At 42.9% G+C, this 18,589-nt stretch overlaps 1 protein-coding gene across 1 annotated transcript in view; it reads left to right on the forward strand.

Annotated features, from left to right (window-relative positions):
* Window positions 1-9,323: 9,323 nt before the first annotated feature.
* The window catches only part of LOC126168283 (uncharacterized), a 69,901-nt gene continuing 60,635 nt past the window's right edge, over window positions 9,324-18,589 (forward strand). Inside the window, exons 1-2 of the mRNA XM_049920547.1 lie at window positions 9,324-9,470; window positions 14,472-14,679. Coding sequence (XP_049776504.1) covers window positions 9,324-9,470; window positions 14,472-14,679 — 355 coding nt within the window. The remainder of the gene's footprint in view (window positions 9,471-14,471; window positions 14,680-18,589) is intronic.

Genomic DNA, 18,589 nt, shown 5'->3' on the forward strand with positions numbered 1-18,589 from the left:
TGTGATATGATCGGCCCCAATTGAACACCTCTGTCAGGAGGGTCAATATGGAGATAGATCAGCTGCTTCGGGCAGCTACTTTGCCGGGCATAGGTTTGGTTCCTGTTGATGGTATTGGTAGATGGGACTTCACAAGACATGGCCTACATTCAGTAGGAAAGGGAAAGGTAAACTGGCTGGGATAATACCAAAATCTTTAGGGGCACTGAATCTCACAGGAGCACTTTTTTAGATTAATATCAGGGTCCAATCATCCTATATTGATTGAAATTAAGCTTAATGGGAAGTTCAGAGGCAGGTACTAGAGATGTGAATATATCATAAGATACTCATAACAGTACAGTCAAAAATAATGTTAGTATGTCACAAGATTCACATAAAACACAATGAAAAGTAATGTTGACATATTGCAACAGAATATCAGGGTATTAAATAATAAAGTAGATGAGTTTCTTGTTTGTATAGAAGATTTAGAAACTGAGGGTGAAACAGATGTACTATGCCTGTCTGAACACAGGTATGGAAATGATAAGTGTAGGTGGATATAAGTTTTCAGCACATGTAAGTGGAGACACTATGAAGAGAGGAGAAGTTGCCATATATGTTAAAATCTGTCATAGTATGCAAAATTTGGAAACTAAAAAAAATTTTGTAGGGCAACATACAGAAGCATGTGCATGTGAGCTTAAACTAAATAATGCCACTGTTATAACAGTAGCCGTGTATAGGCCCCATTGGAAAATTTTCAAGTATTTTTGAAAAACTTGGATTTTGTTGTTGCTATATCTGTCAGACAGAGGAAAGCAAATTATTGTTTGTGGGGATATCAATGTAGATTTTATGAAAGAGTCCGATAGAAAGCTTGACCCTGAAGTATTACTTGGTTCTTTCAATTCGACATCAGTTATTGATTTTCGTATTCGGGTGGTACAGGAAAGCGGCACACTGATAGATAATGTATTCATAGACCAAGATAAATTTAATCAAATAAAAACTTTTCCTGTTAAGAATGGTCTGTCTGATCATGACTCACAGTTAGTTACAGTATATGATACAGTTCCATACAGTAATGCAAAACAGTCCTCCGAAATAGTGCATTCAATTAACGATTTAACAATTCAAAATTTTAGGGAAAGCTTGCAACAGTTAGACTGGGATGAGGTGTACAGGGAACATGATGCCAATTTAAAATTTAACCTATTTCATGATATCTTTGTGAGTTTGTTTGAAAACAGTTTCCCTAATAAAACAGTGAGATATAACTGTAAGAAACCATGTAAAACCCATGGCTTACTAAAGGGATAAAAGTACCTTGTAAACAGAAAAGGGAAATGTATCTTATAGCTAGGGGGAGTAATGATCCTGAAACAGTGAAACATTATAAAAACTACTGCACTGTATTAAGAAAGGTAATATCAGGGGATTCACACACTTTAGAGTGATATTGGAAATGATTAGAACTACTGGAACTGCGATATCCACTTCAGAGAGAGTCTCCACCCTTAGGATGGGGCAAAGTGATGTGACACACTGTTGTTGCTAGTCATTATAGGAAGGGTAGAGACGTTTAGCTTTCAGATGAAAGCTGTTGCTACCAAATTCGGACTTTGTTAGTGTAAGGGTCAGGAACATCACTAACTACAGAGTGGGAGAAGAGAAAGGATCTTCATCGGTTGGAGAGGCACCACGAAGATGCAAGGCCACGTGCCAGATTTGCCGATGCCTGTAAAGTACTGCTGGACTGGAGGATAGGCTATAGATGGCGAGGACAGAGTGAAACCACAATCCTTTAAAAACTCCGAAAATTCTTATTCAGAAGAGTTTTTAGCCAGATAGTTAGGACGCCCACATCATGCCGCTCGACGCCAGCCACGGGTATGCTCAGATTTATGTCCGTTTTATCATTTTACGATACTGCTTGTGATTACCACTTCCCTTAACTATCGCCCCTCGCGCTCAGACACTGATTTGGGTTGTTGCTTCTAGATAATGATGAAATATAGCGTTTTGTGTGCTAATTAGTCTGAAGGCAACAAACAAGTGTATCTCAGACCACTGAGTTCCTTGTGCTTCCTGTAAGTATCCTTATCGTGTCCCACAATCGACACTTCTCGTAGGTAGACTGTGAGAGTGTTGGCGCTGATCGGAGCCAACACCTATCAATTGAAGTTGTCTTTCTGCATTCTCTCCTAAGCTGTTGGAAATTGTAGACTGACTTAACCCCTCTTTACCTCTTTCAGTTCCAATACGCTGCCTCTGTCCTATGCCAGGACACTCCACTCCACATGGTGGGTTACGATGATAGCGAGTCTAGCTGTGAACAAACAGTTGTCATGGTCAAAAACAAGACACCATTGGAGTCCAGACATGAATTTCTCTCCTGAGCTATGACTTTAATAGTCGTCGGAGTAGATGAAACTGTGCTTACAATACTGCTTAAAATACTAATTCTTTTGTAGTGTTCGTGATCAGTGAGCGTATCCATTTACTTTTCTCTATAAGGGCAGGGAAAAATTGTACCAAATAGCAGAATATACAGTTCGCTTCAAAGTCGCCACTAAAGTGAGGTCAATCGTCATCCGTTAATGTTTTCAGGCTACCAGTCATTTCAAGAAAGGATAGATTATATTCAATAAAGGTTTTCATAATTTAACAAGTACTTGGTTTCATGACTTGAAAGATGCCATTGATATTAAGTAGTGTGAAACATTTTCTTAAGTAGCTTTGGTCAAAGAGTAGGCATCCACGTCCCTTGTGAACACATTTCTGCGTTTTCACAAATGTAGCAGATTGTGATTAATTTTTGGAAAGCAGGGCTTCTAAGTTTGAGATGTGCAGTCAGTACCAAAAATTAACAATTAACTTCGCACACACCAACGTGTACAGAACTAACTATACGACTTTTATGCTACTGCAATAAAATAGAAAAAGGGTTTAAATAACTTCTGAACAGTTTTTGTTTGACTATACGATTCAGCTACAAAAAGATAACTTAACAAATGCGTTTTTAATCGAGAAAAATTAAAAGTCTTCAGTATCACCTCAGTTGAAGCAATATCACCAACTCAGGGACATTCGAAACATTAACATACGAGTGTTACTAACACCTTTCAACCAGACACAGATACAAACTTTTCTGAATAGTATTAACTACTGTATTATGGCAAATTTTCCAAGTACTCCATTATGAACCCACTAAATCACTTTAGGTGTAAACGTGTTCTGGGTTAATGGACCTAAGCATATGATGCAGCGCTCTTTACACTGAAAACGGCCGTTAGATCTGCTCCGTAGATGACAGTTATAAGCCAGGTTAACAGCCTGAGCAGCAGATGAGTCATGATATGGAACAGACCTTGTGCTCATACATAACAACTTCAATAAAAGCCAGCAACCAATTGCATATTCATCAAACATGCTGAACCAGGTGCAAATAATTTATTAAATTAGCTATTAACTGTGCTAATGAAAATTGATCAGAAGGCAATGTAGCCCTCTTTGCGATTGGCACAGAACGTGTGATGCAGTGCCTTCAGCAACAACTGTCTTCTCCTCATGTCTGTAACAATTTCTTTCATTGTTCTTTAACTCGAAAAATGCTAACATGAAGAATGTTCTCGATTAGGGACTGGAAGCAACACTGAGTATAACAGGATTAGGATTAAATTAAGAAACATAATTGTCCTTTAACACTGCACAGAGCATCACAAAACTCTAACGTGATTCGTGTTGATGCAGATAACATGGCTTGGAAAACTGTGACACGAAATAAATTTCAATAATCTTTCACTGTGGACTTTCTTTCTGCAAAGACACAAACTGTTGAAAGAACAGTAGTTTTTGATCGTAATTACTCAGTCAACTTCAGTAAGATCTTTTTGGACACTAAGCTACATAATTTTGAATCTGGATTGAAAGTGATGAAACCTGATGCCCGAGAGGATATTATTCAAATTAACAATGGACATGAAGATTCACAGTTTTATCATTTAGTCAGATCAGTACCAAGTGGAGATCCAAACTTGCTCCTGACCTCAGATTCTGTCCCTCTTGCAAGAAGAGTAATGGGGACACATGGAACTAAAACTTTGTCTATACTCATGATTAGAGTACAGGATTATCTAATGTCATGGAAAAGCTGATATGCATATGCCAGGAGTGTACCAAAACGTATCAGGATGATAATCAGTTTTGTTTCACAGCATACGGCTATGTTCACTTTGAGTGTTCTGGGCCATTCTTAAATTCACTTCTTCTTACTCTTAGTATGAGATCAAATATAAGAAAACACGCCATTGTAAATGTGTGATTTTAGAGCTTCATCACTGAAGGTTTAGAAAGTGTTACAGTTCACGGAGCTCTCGCGTAAGACATTTTGTTATTAATATGATATTGTACACCTTATAACAACCTCATTCTACACACATTGTGCTTAGTAACCTGAGCGTCTTGTTAGGTCAATCAATTCTCAGATGTTCAAGATTGTTATAGAATCATCATCCCCTGGGAAGGCTATCACCATTTGCTGAAAACTTGTGAAGGTATGGCGGGCCGCCAGTACGACCTAAATGTTGGACGGCCAACAGTTGTGTACACTTGAACCACTGCTCCACGCTCAGACGTCACTCTGGCGGCATGACCAGGTACAGCAGTTCCATCATTGCCTGACAGTTGGTCGTGGAACTCGGAAGGTACGAGGAGAACATTACCTACAATGGAGTAAGAGAGATACAAAGAGACAAAACTTTAAAAGATATATATCCTGCATTTTTCGTTTGATCCCTCTCTGGGTGCACTTACATTCAGTAGACAACTGATTGCTAGTAAGAGACAAACGTGAAAACTAACAATGTATAACAGTTCAAGTAGTTTGTGCTACTACAGTAGAGACAGAAACACGGAATTTTGGTGGTTTTGATTTACAAACGACTAAATGCTAACAGTGTAAATATGAATTTTATTTTTATTGATAGTGACCGATTTTGGTTGTCAAACCGGCATCTGACCAAAGTTAATGTACCCAGCCTATACAAGGAGTTTTTGTCCGGAGCCGCAATGTACTACAATAAACTATTGTGACCCAATTTTGGTTATGAAAACGAAAAATTGTCGCCACAAATACAAATAAATGAAACTGAGATTTAGGCTGTCACTGTTTATTCATATACAGTGGTTACAACCACGTCTCGGACGACAAACTTATTTATAATAGAAACATCGCAACTATCAACAGAATATTCTCTCTTATTTTAGTATTTTAAGTAGTGGCCCGTCAACGACTATGGGAAATTATAGTTTTGTCTATAAATGACATAAAATCATCATACGAGTACGCGATCTTTACCAGTAGTCAATGTAATTGTCCGTCTTGCTCGCTGGTACTTTTTTTAAAAAATAGACATCTGAACAACACTGGTTACGGTCCAAAGAGTACGTTTAACTGATGATATGCGCTGTATTGAGATTTTAAATGTGGTACGTCTTCATTCCATTTACATTACTTCTCATTTGTTCCGTTCATTTGACAGATTCTGATGATGACTGTGATCGAAACGCGTTAAGACCTATTTTTTAAAAAATAAAGATATCATAGCGATCAAGACGGGCAATTAAACTGAAAAATTATAGTTGCCTTGTTGGTGATTTTCCTGTTAGTTGGAACATACACTTCTACCCACTTAGAGAGAACAAAAATCAGTTTAACTGATTTATGACGTCGCAATTCTTTTTACAAAACGTCAATGTTCATTGGTTCATTTCAACCTCAGTTGTGGCCGAGTTCACTGTTAGACAGTAGTGCAGTGGGTAATGCTTACTTACTGTAGAAGAGATCGTAAATTTTTGCAATGTGCACAGAAACTATATGAAATAGCGCAGCAACTTATTTATTTATTATGAACAAGCCTGATACTTTTCTCCATTGACCAAGCATAGTTTCGGATGGTGTGTTTGCAGAAGCAGTTCCGAAATACGTTATCAAAATATGATGAAATCTCATTGAAGGCATAAGCGCGGGTGGGTGGGGACGGGTGACTTGAAATAAGAGAGGGCACTTACGTCCCCCCCTCCCACTCACCATAATCAACCGACTGACAGTAGTGTACTACTATCACTCTTGGATGTAAACATTTACTTGCGAAGTGATCAGAGTAGTTATGTCTGTGGAAATGTGTGAGTAATTGAGTCATATAACGAACCTTTAGGCATCTGCCATCCGCTCTCCGACGCATGAATGACTCGAAGCTGTGTTGTTTAAGCCTGGTGTTTCCTTGTGAGATAAACAGGGAGTTCGTAGGTTACAATACTAAGAATGGGATTTAGCGTATGTAATCTGCACTAGAATAAATGTTAAATTTCTTGGACCTCGACAATTCCATTACGTTACAGATAGCGTGTCCACTTCCCTTGATTTCATGAATAAACTATGTAAAGGAGCAGACCCATTATCGTGCTGACATATGGCCTACAAAGTTAAAAATACACTTAAAATTTGATTACCGGGGTAGTGGGGAGCGTACTGGTTACTCTACAATGCAACTAGTATCATGCACAGTATGGCGATAAGGCCAAGACGCAACCGACCTTTAGCAACCTACAAAATTTAATTGTTGTTGCAAGAGACGCCTCTAAACTGAAAAAATCATTTATACCAAAGGTCATGATTTTATACTGTGCTCCCCACTCCACCATTCTCCCTCCCCAGGCTACCTTTATTCAGTCGCCAATGCTCGCAAGTACGCTGTTTTCAGTTACAACGGATTTGCCATCATTTTCCGCTATGTCACATATCGTGTTCTTCGCATCAACAGATATCACACATCTCCTAGGTGACAAAAGGCGGCAGTTGTGCAGTTCCCGCATGACTGGTGGTACTTCGCTCTACTAACAGTTACGCTACAGCATTTGTATTACAAAACAAGTCAGTCACTTGGTACTGGTTGTGTGCAAGTGAGATATGCAATGTGGGAAATGTGGGTGAAAGAGCGCCAGAAATCGGCCAGCTTGAGTATGGAAACTAGCGAATACATCTCCAGGACTGCACACATGAGTTAACAGCACTGGAAATCGTAAGTAATACCGAACGATAAGTTCACATTACGAACTTAGTGCTCCAAAAGTTGATTTTAACCTAAGAAACAATAGAAATGCACGACAAAATGTAATATAGCAGCATAGTATATCAACCGAATGTGCGAAACGCGTATTGCAACAAACAAACTGGCTTTAATTTGTTGCATAGACAGTGCACACTTAAAAGAATTTAAAACATGTAAGGAAAAATGACTATATATATATATATATATATATATATATATATATATATATATATATATATATATATATATATAGGCACCACATATAACACCATAAACACACACGCACACACACACACGCACACATACACACACACACACACACACACACACACACACACACATATTTGAGGCGAGGACAGCCATTGATCTCTTCGGTGTGGATGCACACTAGGCCTGACCTTTTACGGAAGAGGCGAAATGCAGCAAGTAATAATAGTGGGCGAGGGCCACTACATTCCGCAGTGGTCAGCGCATCTTCCTGGTAATCAGGAGACCCAGGTTCGAATCCCGAATTTTCAAACTTTCCCCACTGACAAATCAGTGCAGACTCACAGCCAAAGTCTGTTATTCCATTGTGTCTTAAAACATTGATGATGACTGTCGCATTATTGTCGCATCACAAACATCTTTACACTACTGGCCATTAAATTTGCTACACCACGAAAATGACGTGCTAAGGACGCGAAATTTAACCGACAGGAAGGAGACGCGGTGATATGCAAATGATTACCTTTTCAGAGCATTCACACAAGGCTGGCGCCGGTGGCGAGACCTACAACGTGCTGACATGAGGAAAGTTTCCAACCAATTTCTCATACACAAACAGCAGTTGACCGGCGTTGCCTGGTGAAACGTTGTTGTGGTGCCTCGTGTACGGAGGAGAAATGCGTACCATCACGTTTCCGACTTTGATAAAGATCGGATTGTAGCCTATGGCGATTGCGGTTTATCGTATCGCGACATTGCTGTTGGCGTTGCTCGATATTCAATGACTGTTAGCAGAATATGGAATCTGTGGGTTCAAGAGGGTGATACGGAACGCCGTGCCGGATCCCAACAGCCTCCTATCACTAGCAGTCTAGATGACAGGCATCTTATCCGCATGGCTGTAACGGATCGTGCAGCCACGTTTCGATCCCTGAGTCAACAGATGGGGGCGTTTGCAAGACAGCAACCATCTGCAAGAACAGTTCGACTACGTTTGCAGCAGTATGGACTATCAGCTCGGAGATCATGGCTGCGGTTACCCTTAACGCTGCATCACAGACAGGAGCGCCTACGATGGTGTACTCAACGACTAACCTGGGTGCACGAATGGCGAAACGTCATTTTTTCGGATGAATCCAGTTTCTGTTTACAGTATCATAATGGTCGCATCCGCATTCGGCGACATCGCAGTGTACGCACATTGGAAGCGTGTATTCGTCATCGCCATACTGGCATATCACCCGGCGTGATGGTATGGGATGCCACTGGTTACACGTCTCGGTCACCTCTTGTTCACGTTGACGGCACTTTGAACAGTGGACGTTACACTTCAGATGTGTCACGATCCGTGGCTGTACCATTCATTCGATCCCTGTGAAACCCTACATTTCAGCAGGATAATGCACGACCGCATGTTGCAGGTCCTGTACGAGCCTTTCTGGATACCGAAAATGTTCGACTGCTGCCTTGGCCAGCACATTCTCCAGATATCTCACCAATTGAAAACGTCTGGTCAATGGTGGCCGAGCAACGGGCTCGGCACAATACGCCAGTCACTACTCTTGATGAACTGTGGTATCGTTTGGAATCTGCAAGGGCGGCTGTACCTTTATACGCCATCCAAGCTCTGTTTGACTCAATGCCCAGGCGTATCAAGGCCGTTGTTACGGCCAGAGGTGGTGGTTCTGGGTACTGATTTCTCATCTATGCACCCAGATTGCGTGAAAATTTAATCACATGTCATTTCTAGTATAATATATTTGTCCAATGAATACCCGTTTATCATCTGCATTTCATGTTAGTGTAGCAATTTTAATGGCCAGCTCACACAGCTGGCAACGTGATTTCATTTTTTTCTTTTTTTTTTCCACTCACGACAGCGCAGAAACTCGAGAAATTTGGCCCCTGCAGCAATTAATCCTAGCTCACTTGCGTTATCAATGCATGTGTGCACTGCACGAGATAAGACGACAACTGCAGCCAGTAGGGTGAGCGTTGCGCTATCGCCAGTAGTCCACCATGGCCACGCCAGGCAGCGGCGAGCAGGATAGCCGGTACGTGCTGAGCGGTCCGCCGCTGACGGAGGAGGAGGTGGCGCGGGCCGAGCTGCCTCTGGCGCCCTACCTCGTCCAGAAGCTGGCCGCCCACGGAGACCGCGTCCTGCAGGTCGGTCCGCGGACGAACCACACGCGCACGTCTGAAAGGGCTGTTCATTTACTAAGGGCCAATTTGTCGCGAAGCGGAAACCACAGTAAAAAACAAAAGTTTTTTATTTGCAATAGTTAGCTCCACCTTGCATCTACTTCTGTACGTAGTCGCAGCTTGACTCAGTCTTAGCATTGTATCAGTTTTCCAACATCCCTGTCACAGAAGGCTGCCACCTGTGCTTTACGCCAATTCCTTACGTTGGTCTGCCAATAGGTTGTATTCATAGCCAGCGATTCATGTGAGTAAAGAGATGAAAATCTGAGGACCCAAGTCAAGGTTGTATGGTGGGTGATCAAACACTCCACATCGAAAACGCTATAGGACGTCTTCAATGTATCTATAGTGTGCAGCCGAGAATTGTCATGAAAAAGGAAATGCATGTTAGCTGCGTTATTTGGGTCTGCATGAAATCAGGTGATATCTTTCAGCAGTCACTCTTGTTTGACGGGCTACATTATTTTCTAGACATCTTTGCGTGCTCACTGTTTGCTCAGAACTGAACAAAGAGACGTGAAGTGATCGACGGGGATACTGGAAACACTGTCCAACACATCTGTGCACAGCTTCATAGGATTTTCATGGCCGATTGGACCTTAATAAACGAATAGCCCTGGTAAATCCAGCATTTAAAGTGTATGTGTTTCAGGAAACTGCTACATGGTATATGAAATTATCGGGACCGTCAGAACCCTTTCAGGAATGGTGAGTTTATAGCCACCAGTATGAACTTAGAAGTAGTCCTCCAAAAGGTTAAGATACTGACGTCGTTTCTTTTCTTTTATTTTTTTAAAAAAAAAGAGCCTGGTCCACATCCCCGTCCTTTAATTCCTCAGATCATATCTATTGAGTTCTCTGAAGTACCCTGCAAAAGTGGAATTTCTCATCTACGAGTCCTCCAGAGGTGATGCTGTCACTAATGATCAGTGCAAAGTTGTAACATAAACTTCTCCTTTCCATCTTTCATTTCTTCCCCACTTCGCCTTGATCAAATAAAGCCATTAAATTTGTTATTTCATATTGATGATAGTTCGTACTGAGCTCAAAGTCATATGTGACAAGTGAAAACCGTATATTTATTTGGACACATTAATCACCGTGGGAACCATTCCTGTTGAGCCACAGCTTCAGTTAGCCATGGGTCTCTATTTCCCTTCAAATATCACAAATGCTCAGCCAGATGCTGAGCACTAGAAACTGTGATACTGAATGTTGGGGCGATAACAAGAGAAAGTCTCTCTTCTGTGGGCCATCACTTTGCCCGAGTAAATGGTATGGAATTTATTAATAACAAGTTAATTCATTTCATTAACTTCTGATAGTGAAGACACAAGAACCTACCGTTTACAGGTGCTGAGATTTAGATTTCCAGTATTTTAGCAAAAGGTGTAAGGACAAATTCCTGGGTGGATTTTCAAAGTAAATTGAGAACACTTCACTACCGTACTCTAGCCTCATCCAATTCAAGTTTGTGTGACATCTTCAAACATGGAAAACGAAAGCCAAAATTTACTTCTTTCACTAGCCATACTGATGACGAATAGTTTAATTATTATTATTGAGTTGTAAATTATTGAGCTAAAATACACGCAGTTCCGTGGTATTTTGAAAACGTTGACCCGTTGATGCTTCGTTAGTCCATTTTACATGTCATTTATGCAGAAAACATTCTTATTTAGTCCTTGGATTTGATTAATTGATTTATTTAGAACAAGATGGAAAGAACCTGCAGAGGAAAAAAAGAAGATATTGATGTTTGTGGAGATTATTTAGATGCTTTTCAGCAAATCACCGAAAGTTGAATTCATAGTTTTTGAAACCAGACACCATCTTTATCAGTATGTTCTAAAGTCAATAATGGCCTGTCAAAGCTATGACTGCGGCAACTCGGTTAAGATTCATGTATGTAGGATATCGTATTTCCATTTCTAAATATGTTCTACGTCATACACTTCTTATGCCTACTATCAAGACTGATTTGCCTTCTCAATCTTGATGCTTCATTATAGCAGGTTTGTCTTGAGTTGGTTTCATGATGTGAGACACTCAAGAATTTATTCATCTTTTCAGTATTTTTTGGGAATCCTCCCACGTTACTAAATAAATGAACAGGACTCAGAATATTGTGTTGTTTTGTTATTTATGGAAGAGCTGTTTGTTTTCTTTCCTGTTTGTTGTAAACTACATCCAAGAACGGGTTGAAGAAAGAGGTAGGTGACGCAGTAGCTGACCAGAAACGTTTCATGTAATGTAAATACGTATTCTAGAACTAAGGTTGAGGTTTGCTTGTAGCCTTTGAATCTGGGTACTGCCTACTCCTCTCATTTAATTGTTCGAACAACCTACAATTTTATTGTAGAAAAGACATCATGAGTTGAAGACGAAGGAGTACCGGAAAAATAGGAAACAATAACAAAGTAGCGGAGATAAGGTTGTTAGGTGGTCGTAATTTGTCAATAAGAACATAAAAAGGAAGGAAAAAAATGTTGGTCATGATCGAGCCTTCAAATATCGACATTATGTTTGGAGTCCTGTTTGGTAATAGTTGAAAGAAGCAGCCTATTTGTGAGTTCTTGAAGTCTGTTTTTTTTTCTTCACCCTAAGCAGCGTAAACGAGACATTAAAGTCTATATGCATCCATCGCAAAACACCAGTTTTAAACAGTTATATTTAATACAAAACAAGATACCAACTTGCAAAAGAAAAGAAATAATTTTTCAGCCATAAAAATGTTGCTCTGTGACCACGAATAGTGATGGAAAGATTGGCAGTAAGCTTGAGGGGTGCAGGCATCCTTATTCAAAGACACAGTTGCCAGGTTATGGCGAATGGGTAGGGCACCTAGCACCATTCTTGAAGGATCGTTGAGACTGATTACAGTCACCAAGGATCCACTTCAGTTTATCCTATTTCTGGAGCCCACTACAGATGGACTCGCCGATTACTTGTGAAAATTAGGAATATATAGAAGTATCTGTACTACTAAGAGGTTATTATTCCAGAACACGTAGTCAAATATCAGTTGCAGGTTGCCTATGTAATGGCTTTTGATTTTCAGTATTTCGAATAATCACCAACCGAATTGAAAAGCTTAAAATGCTGTCATAATCTACTCTTTAAGAGGTATACTCTTGTGTCAAAAGTTTAACACGATAAGACAAGTACTACAGTTACGAACTGTGTGTTTTTCTTTACTTCATTTATCCAGTACTTAAGAATGAGAGCACTTAGCGACTTCCAACTATCGTTATACATAATTTCAAACCTTTAAAAACATTTTCCCGTTGACGTCCCCTGCAGAATGATGAAAGGAAAAAAGTTGATCACTTACAACACTTTCGCTGTTCATGCAGTAAAACTTCAGCATGAGAAAGGACATTATCATTTATTACTTATTTACTACAAAAACAATTAGTAATTAACTTTGGATACAGTATCTACAAACATGACTGAGTGTACCTGCAAAGTTATGTCGTTGTAGGAAACACAGTTCAGGAAACGAGATGTCGGGGGACTAGGGCCTCCCGTTCGTTAGACCGATAGCCTGGTGCAAGTCTTCTTTGGTTGTCGCCTCTTCGGTGACTTGCTCGTGATGAGAATCAAATAATGACGAAGATAGCACGATACCCAGACCTAAAGAGGAGAAATTTTCCGACCCAGCCAGGAATCAAACCTGGGTCCCTCACATGGTATTCTTCAGAGCTGACCAAACAAGTATGAAAACGTTCATAAACATTGAGATTCTTGACAAACTGGCTTTGGTGAAAATGAATCGGAAATTAATCGGAGTGTTTCATCCAGTATTTCACAACCAGAACACTTGGCACTTTCCAACAAACGTTAAGCGTAATTTCAAATCTTGTCCAAATTTTTTCTCGCTTACGTGCTTAGCGTCAAATATTTAACACATTAACCCATTTGTAAAGTTTTAAAATTTTGAAATTGTTTTATACATCAGGGATAAATTTTTTGAAGAGTCAAGAGTTTACCAGTTTATTTTAAACTGAATGAAAAATCTTCTGTGCAAAGAAAGATTAGTGTCTAACGTGCCGTCAATGACGAGGTGAGCAGGGAGTGAGCACAAAATTCGACTTGAGAGCAGATTGGGAAAGGATATCGGCCTCACCCTTGCCGAAGGTACCATCTCTAAATGCACCCTAAACGATTAAGGGAAACCATAGAAAATGTACGACTGTGCACTGAAAAGTAATACTAACGAATTTTTCATGTGAAAACTGCTAAAGGTTTTTAAATAAAACAAACTTTATTAACATTCTCCATCTTTATTCTTTATGTCTAGTAATTAATTTCTCAACAGTCACCCTGACAACGAACAGATTTCTCCTAAGGACAGATCAGTTTTTTTTTCCAGTCGTCATTGTACGTAGAATGTTTCACTTCGTTTACGGTGCCACATCCTTGCCTCTGTTTGCACCGCTTCGTCACTAAGTGAAGTCGTCGAAGGTGTTGTTTAGCATATGAAAACAGATGAAAATGGGACCGATGACAGTGAGTCCAAGGAGTGTCGCAGCGCAACCATGAGGTGTAGGACTGTCATGCTGAAGGAGAGGGTTCTTGATGTGTGGATGAATGCTACGGGGTGGAAACTCGACTACAGCACGCTGTTCCTCACTCGCCGACGTAGTTACCTTACACGTCATCATGCTACACGCTACTATTAAGAACCCTGTAGTGGCAGAGGGCTCCAAATATGCAAAACTAAAGATTAACGTTGTAGAATGACAATAAAGTTTGTTTCATTTAGTAAACTTTAAGAGTTCCTCGCAATTTGGATGGGCATTTGAAGTTACGTCCTCCGGAACGTGTGAGCCAAGCGTGTTAACCAGTCTACTACATTGCTTAAATCTTAGTACAGGTTCTGTACGATCACGTTGTCCCTCCCATACGGTAATAATATCCATTTCCTGCTGATTGTGACTACGTGTGTGTCGTGTGGTGCAGGTGGTGTTGGGCCAGGAGTGGCGGGCGGACTGGATGCTGCGACAGGCGGCGGCGGAGCTGTCGGCCCTGCGGAGGGCGGTGCCCGGCCTGCGGGAGGGAGACACCGTGGCCGTCTGCGTCGGCCGCTCCGCGCTCTTCGCGCCGGCCCTGCTGGCCGCGCTCTGCTCTGGGGCCGTCTGCGCCGTCGTCAATGCCGCCCTGCCTCATGGTACGGACACCTGCCTCTCTGTTATGACTCTGACGGAGTCTGTCGCATCCTTAGTAAATAAGAACACCGACAAAAAATTTAGCCGTCTCCAGGTGGCGTCACGCAAATACCGCCTAATAACACCTCCAGACTCGACAATGGCCTCAAATCGGCATGGATGACAGTCCACAAATTGATCCAGCCTTCAGCTGTTACTAATAGGATACGTTACAGCTACCCAACTACGACCACGTTGTTTATCACATTTCGCCCACTGTTCCAAATAATTCCAAACAAATCTACTGTATTAGGATCGAGTGATTAAGCGAGACGGTCTAGGTTCGATATGGTGTTTATGAAACGAGCATCGAATTCGCTCCGCGCTGTGAACACAGATGCAGTCACTTCTGAGCACTATGGGACTTAACATCTGAGGTCATCAGTCCCCCAGACTTAGAACTACACTCCTGGAAATGTAAAAAAGAACACATTGACACCGGTGTGTCAGACCCACCATACTTGCTCCGGACACTGCGAGAGGGCTGTACAAGCAATGATCACACGCACGGCACAGCGGACACACCAGGAACCGCGGTGTTGGCCGTCGAATGGCGCTAGCTCCGCAGCATTTGTGCACCGCCGCCGTCAGTGTCAGCCAGTTTGCCGTGGCATACGGAGCTCCATCGCGGTCTTTAACACTGGTAGCATGCCGCGACAGCGTGGACGTGAACCGTATGTGCAGTTGACGGACTTTGAGCGAGGGCGTATAGTGGGCATGCGGGAGGCCGGGTGGACGTACCGCCGAATTGCTCAACACGTGGGGCGTGAGGTCTCCACAGTACATCGATGTTGTCGCCAGTGGTCGGCGGAAGGTGCACGTGCCAGTCGACCTGGGACCGGACCGCAGCGACGCACGGATGCACGCCAAGACCGTAGGATCCTACTCAGTGCCGTTGGGGACCGCACCGCCACTTGCCAGCAAATTAAGGACACTGTTGCTCCTGGGGTATCGGCGAGGACCATTCGCAACCGTCTCCATGAAGCTGGGCTACGGTCCCGCACACCGTTAGACCGTCTTCCGCTCACGCCCCAACATCGTGCAGCCCGCCTCCAGTGGTGTCGCGACAGGCGTGAATGGAGGGACGAATGGAGACGTGTCGTCTTCAGCGATGAGAGTCGCTTCTGCCTTGGTGCCAATGATGGTCGTATGCGTGTTTGGCGCCGTGCAGGTGAGCGCCACAACCAGGACTGCATACGACCGAGGCACACAGGGCCAACACCAGGCATCATGGTGTGGGGAGCGATCTCCTACACTGGCCGTACACCACTGGTGATCGTCGAGGGGACACTGAATAGTGCACGGTACATCCAAACCGTCATCGAACCCATCGTTCTACCATTCCTAGACCGGCAAGGGAACTTGCTGTTCCAACAGGACAATGCACGTCCGCATGTATCCTGTGCCACCCAACGTGCTCTAGAAGGTGTAAGTCAACTACCCTGGCCAGCAAGATCTCCGGATCTGTCCCCCATTGAGCATGTTTGGGACTGGATGAAGCGTCGTCTCACGCGGTCTGCACGTCCAGCACGAACGCTGGTCCAACTGAGGCGCCAGGTGGAAATGGCATGGCAAGCCGTTCCACAGGACTACATCCAGCATCTCTACGATCGTCTCCATGGGAGAATAGCAGCCTGCATTGCTGCGAAAGGTGGATATACACTGTACTAGTGCCGACATTGTGCATGCTCTGTTGCCTGTGTCTATGTGCCTGTGGTTCTGTCAGTGTGATCATGTGATGTATCTGACCCCAGGAATGTGTCAATAAAGTTTCCCCTTCCTGGGACAATGAATTCACGGTGTTCTTATTTCAATTTCCAGGAGTGTACTTAAACCTAACTAACCTAAGGACATCACACATATCCATGCCCGAGACAGGATTCGAACCTGCGACCGTGGCAGCAGCGCGGCTCCGGATCGAAGCGCCTAGAACCGCTCGGCCACAGAGGCCAGCTCACTTCTGAAGAACCACGACGTGCTCATCATGAAGATGTAGTAGAAAGAGGTACCCCTATTCCCTGGCCGGCCGGTATGGCCCAGCGGTTCTAGGCGCTACAGTATGGAACCGCGCGACCTCTACGGTCGCAGGTTCGAATCCTGCCTCGGGTATGGATGTGTGTGATGTCCTTAGGTTAGTTAGGTTTAAGTAGTTCTAAGTTATAGGGGACTGATGACCTGAGAAGTTAAGTCCCATAGCGCTCAGAGCCATTTGAACCATTTTTGAACCCTGTTCCATGACAATAATGAAATAAACATCCGGCTTTAGGTAAACAGTGAAGAGAACTGGTCATGATGCGAAAGACCCCTGAAACACCCTACACACACCACTGGATGGGGCCCCGCTAGGACAGCAATGCACGCACCGCCTTTCATCATTCGCAAAGAGGCAAACCCCCGACACGTCGGTCGACATTACACCACTCCAATCAGCTACTGCCCACTTTTTTTGTGCGTTGAAGGTGTGCAGGTTTTGTGGCGTTGTCAAAAATGCTGTTTTTCCAGATACTTGAATACGAATGTCTGGTGTATGTAGTTTCCTTCTAAACGTTTCTGTCAGAGACCGGTTGAGGTGGAAATGCGTTCAATGAACTTAGTAAATCCTGTGGGGGTTGGGATCGATTACAAAAGAAAGGCGAGCACTAGTCAAGTCTCTGTCGATGAGAACGTACGACAAACCTTACAACGCAGCGTGTGGTATACCATTACCTGCAGACATGTTGGACAGTCCACCTCGATAAAAAATACGGTAACTTGATTCACTTTCTGGTCATGAGCATGTCCAAGCAAGATAGTTCCTTTCTGCGAGTATCCTACAAAAGACGGTGTGACATTATTCCATATTTCAATCCTGTCGACCTGTCTAGGGTATGATTGCATTAAGATGATGCATGCAGCTTCGGGTACATTTTTGCCTTACACCTGCAGTGAGATGACCAGTTCTGTAGCTCTTACAGGGATTCAGTTCAATATACACGGTACTGTCGCATTAACGTAATTGCCGCCTATGTTCGATGTCAACGGGCGACAACTAATCTTAGGTGGCAGGTGGCAGCAAGAGCAGTGGGTGGCATACAAACCGAGTCCGGGGAACGCGGATAAGAGTGCAATCGTTGTCGTAATGTGGAAACGGAGTGTTTTATTTGATTTCAAATGGGCGTAATCATTGGCTTTCGGGCCATGATTGGAAGCATTTTCCAAACGGCTACGTTTGTAAACTGTCTGCATGCCACCATGGTTAAACTATACCGCGCTTGGCAAAATGGCGCTATCCGAAAGTGGAGCTGAAGCAACTGTGGTGCACCACGGGCCATAGATGATAGGGGTGAACAACGGCTTCGAAGATTTGTACGGGTGAGTGGACATGCAACTGTTGAGCGACTGACCTTGCTACCAACAGAGTCTCTTTAACGACCATTCATTGTAAGTTGCTGTGTATGGGCCTCTGCAGCAGCCGCCTGGTTCATGCAGCCGTAGTGACTGCTGTTCATTGGCTGGAATTTGCACGCCATTATCGAAACTGGAATCGCCTGCCGTAATGTTCGCACATTCATTGACAATGCGCTGACGCATGTTGTCAGGCGTTGTCGGTGGTTCACGGCAGCAAATAGCCTTCAACTTTCCCCACAGAAAGAAATCCGGGGACGTCAGATCCGGTGAACGTGCGGGCCATAGTATGGTTCTTCGACGACCAATCCACCTGTCATGAAATATGCTATTCAATACCGCTTCAACTGCACGCGAGCTATGTGCCGGACATCCATAATTTTTGAAGTGCATCGCCATTCTGTCATGCAGTGAAACATTTTGTAGTAACAGCGGTAGAACATTACGTAGGAAACCAGCATACATTGCACCATTTAGATTGCCATCGAT

The sequence above is a fragment of the Schistocerca cancellata genome, chromosome 1 (genome assembly GCF_023864275.1).
Source record: "Schistocerca cancellata isolate TAMUIC-IGC-003103 chromosome 1, iqSchCanc2.1, whole genome shotgun sequence".
Lineage (NCBI taxonomy): Eukaryota > Metazoa > Arthropoda > Insecta > Orthoptera > Acrididae > Schistocerca > Schistocerca cancellata.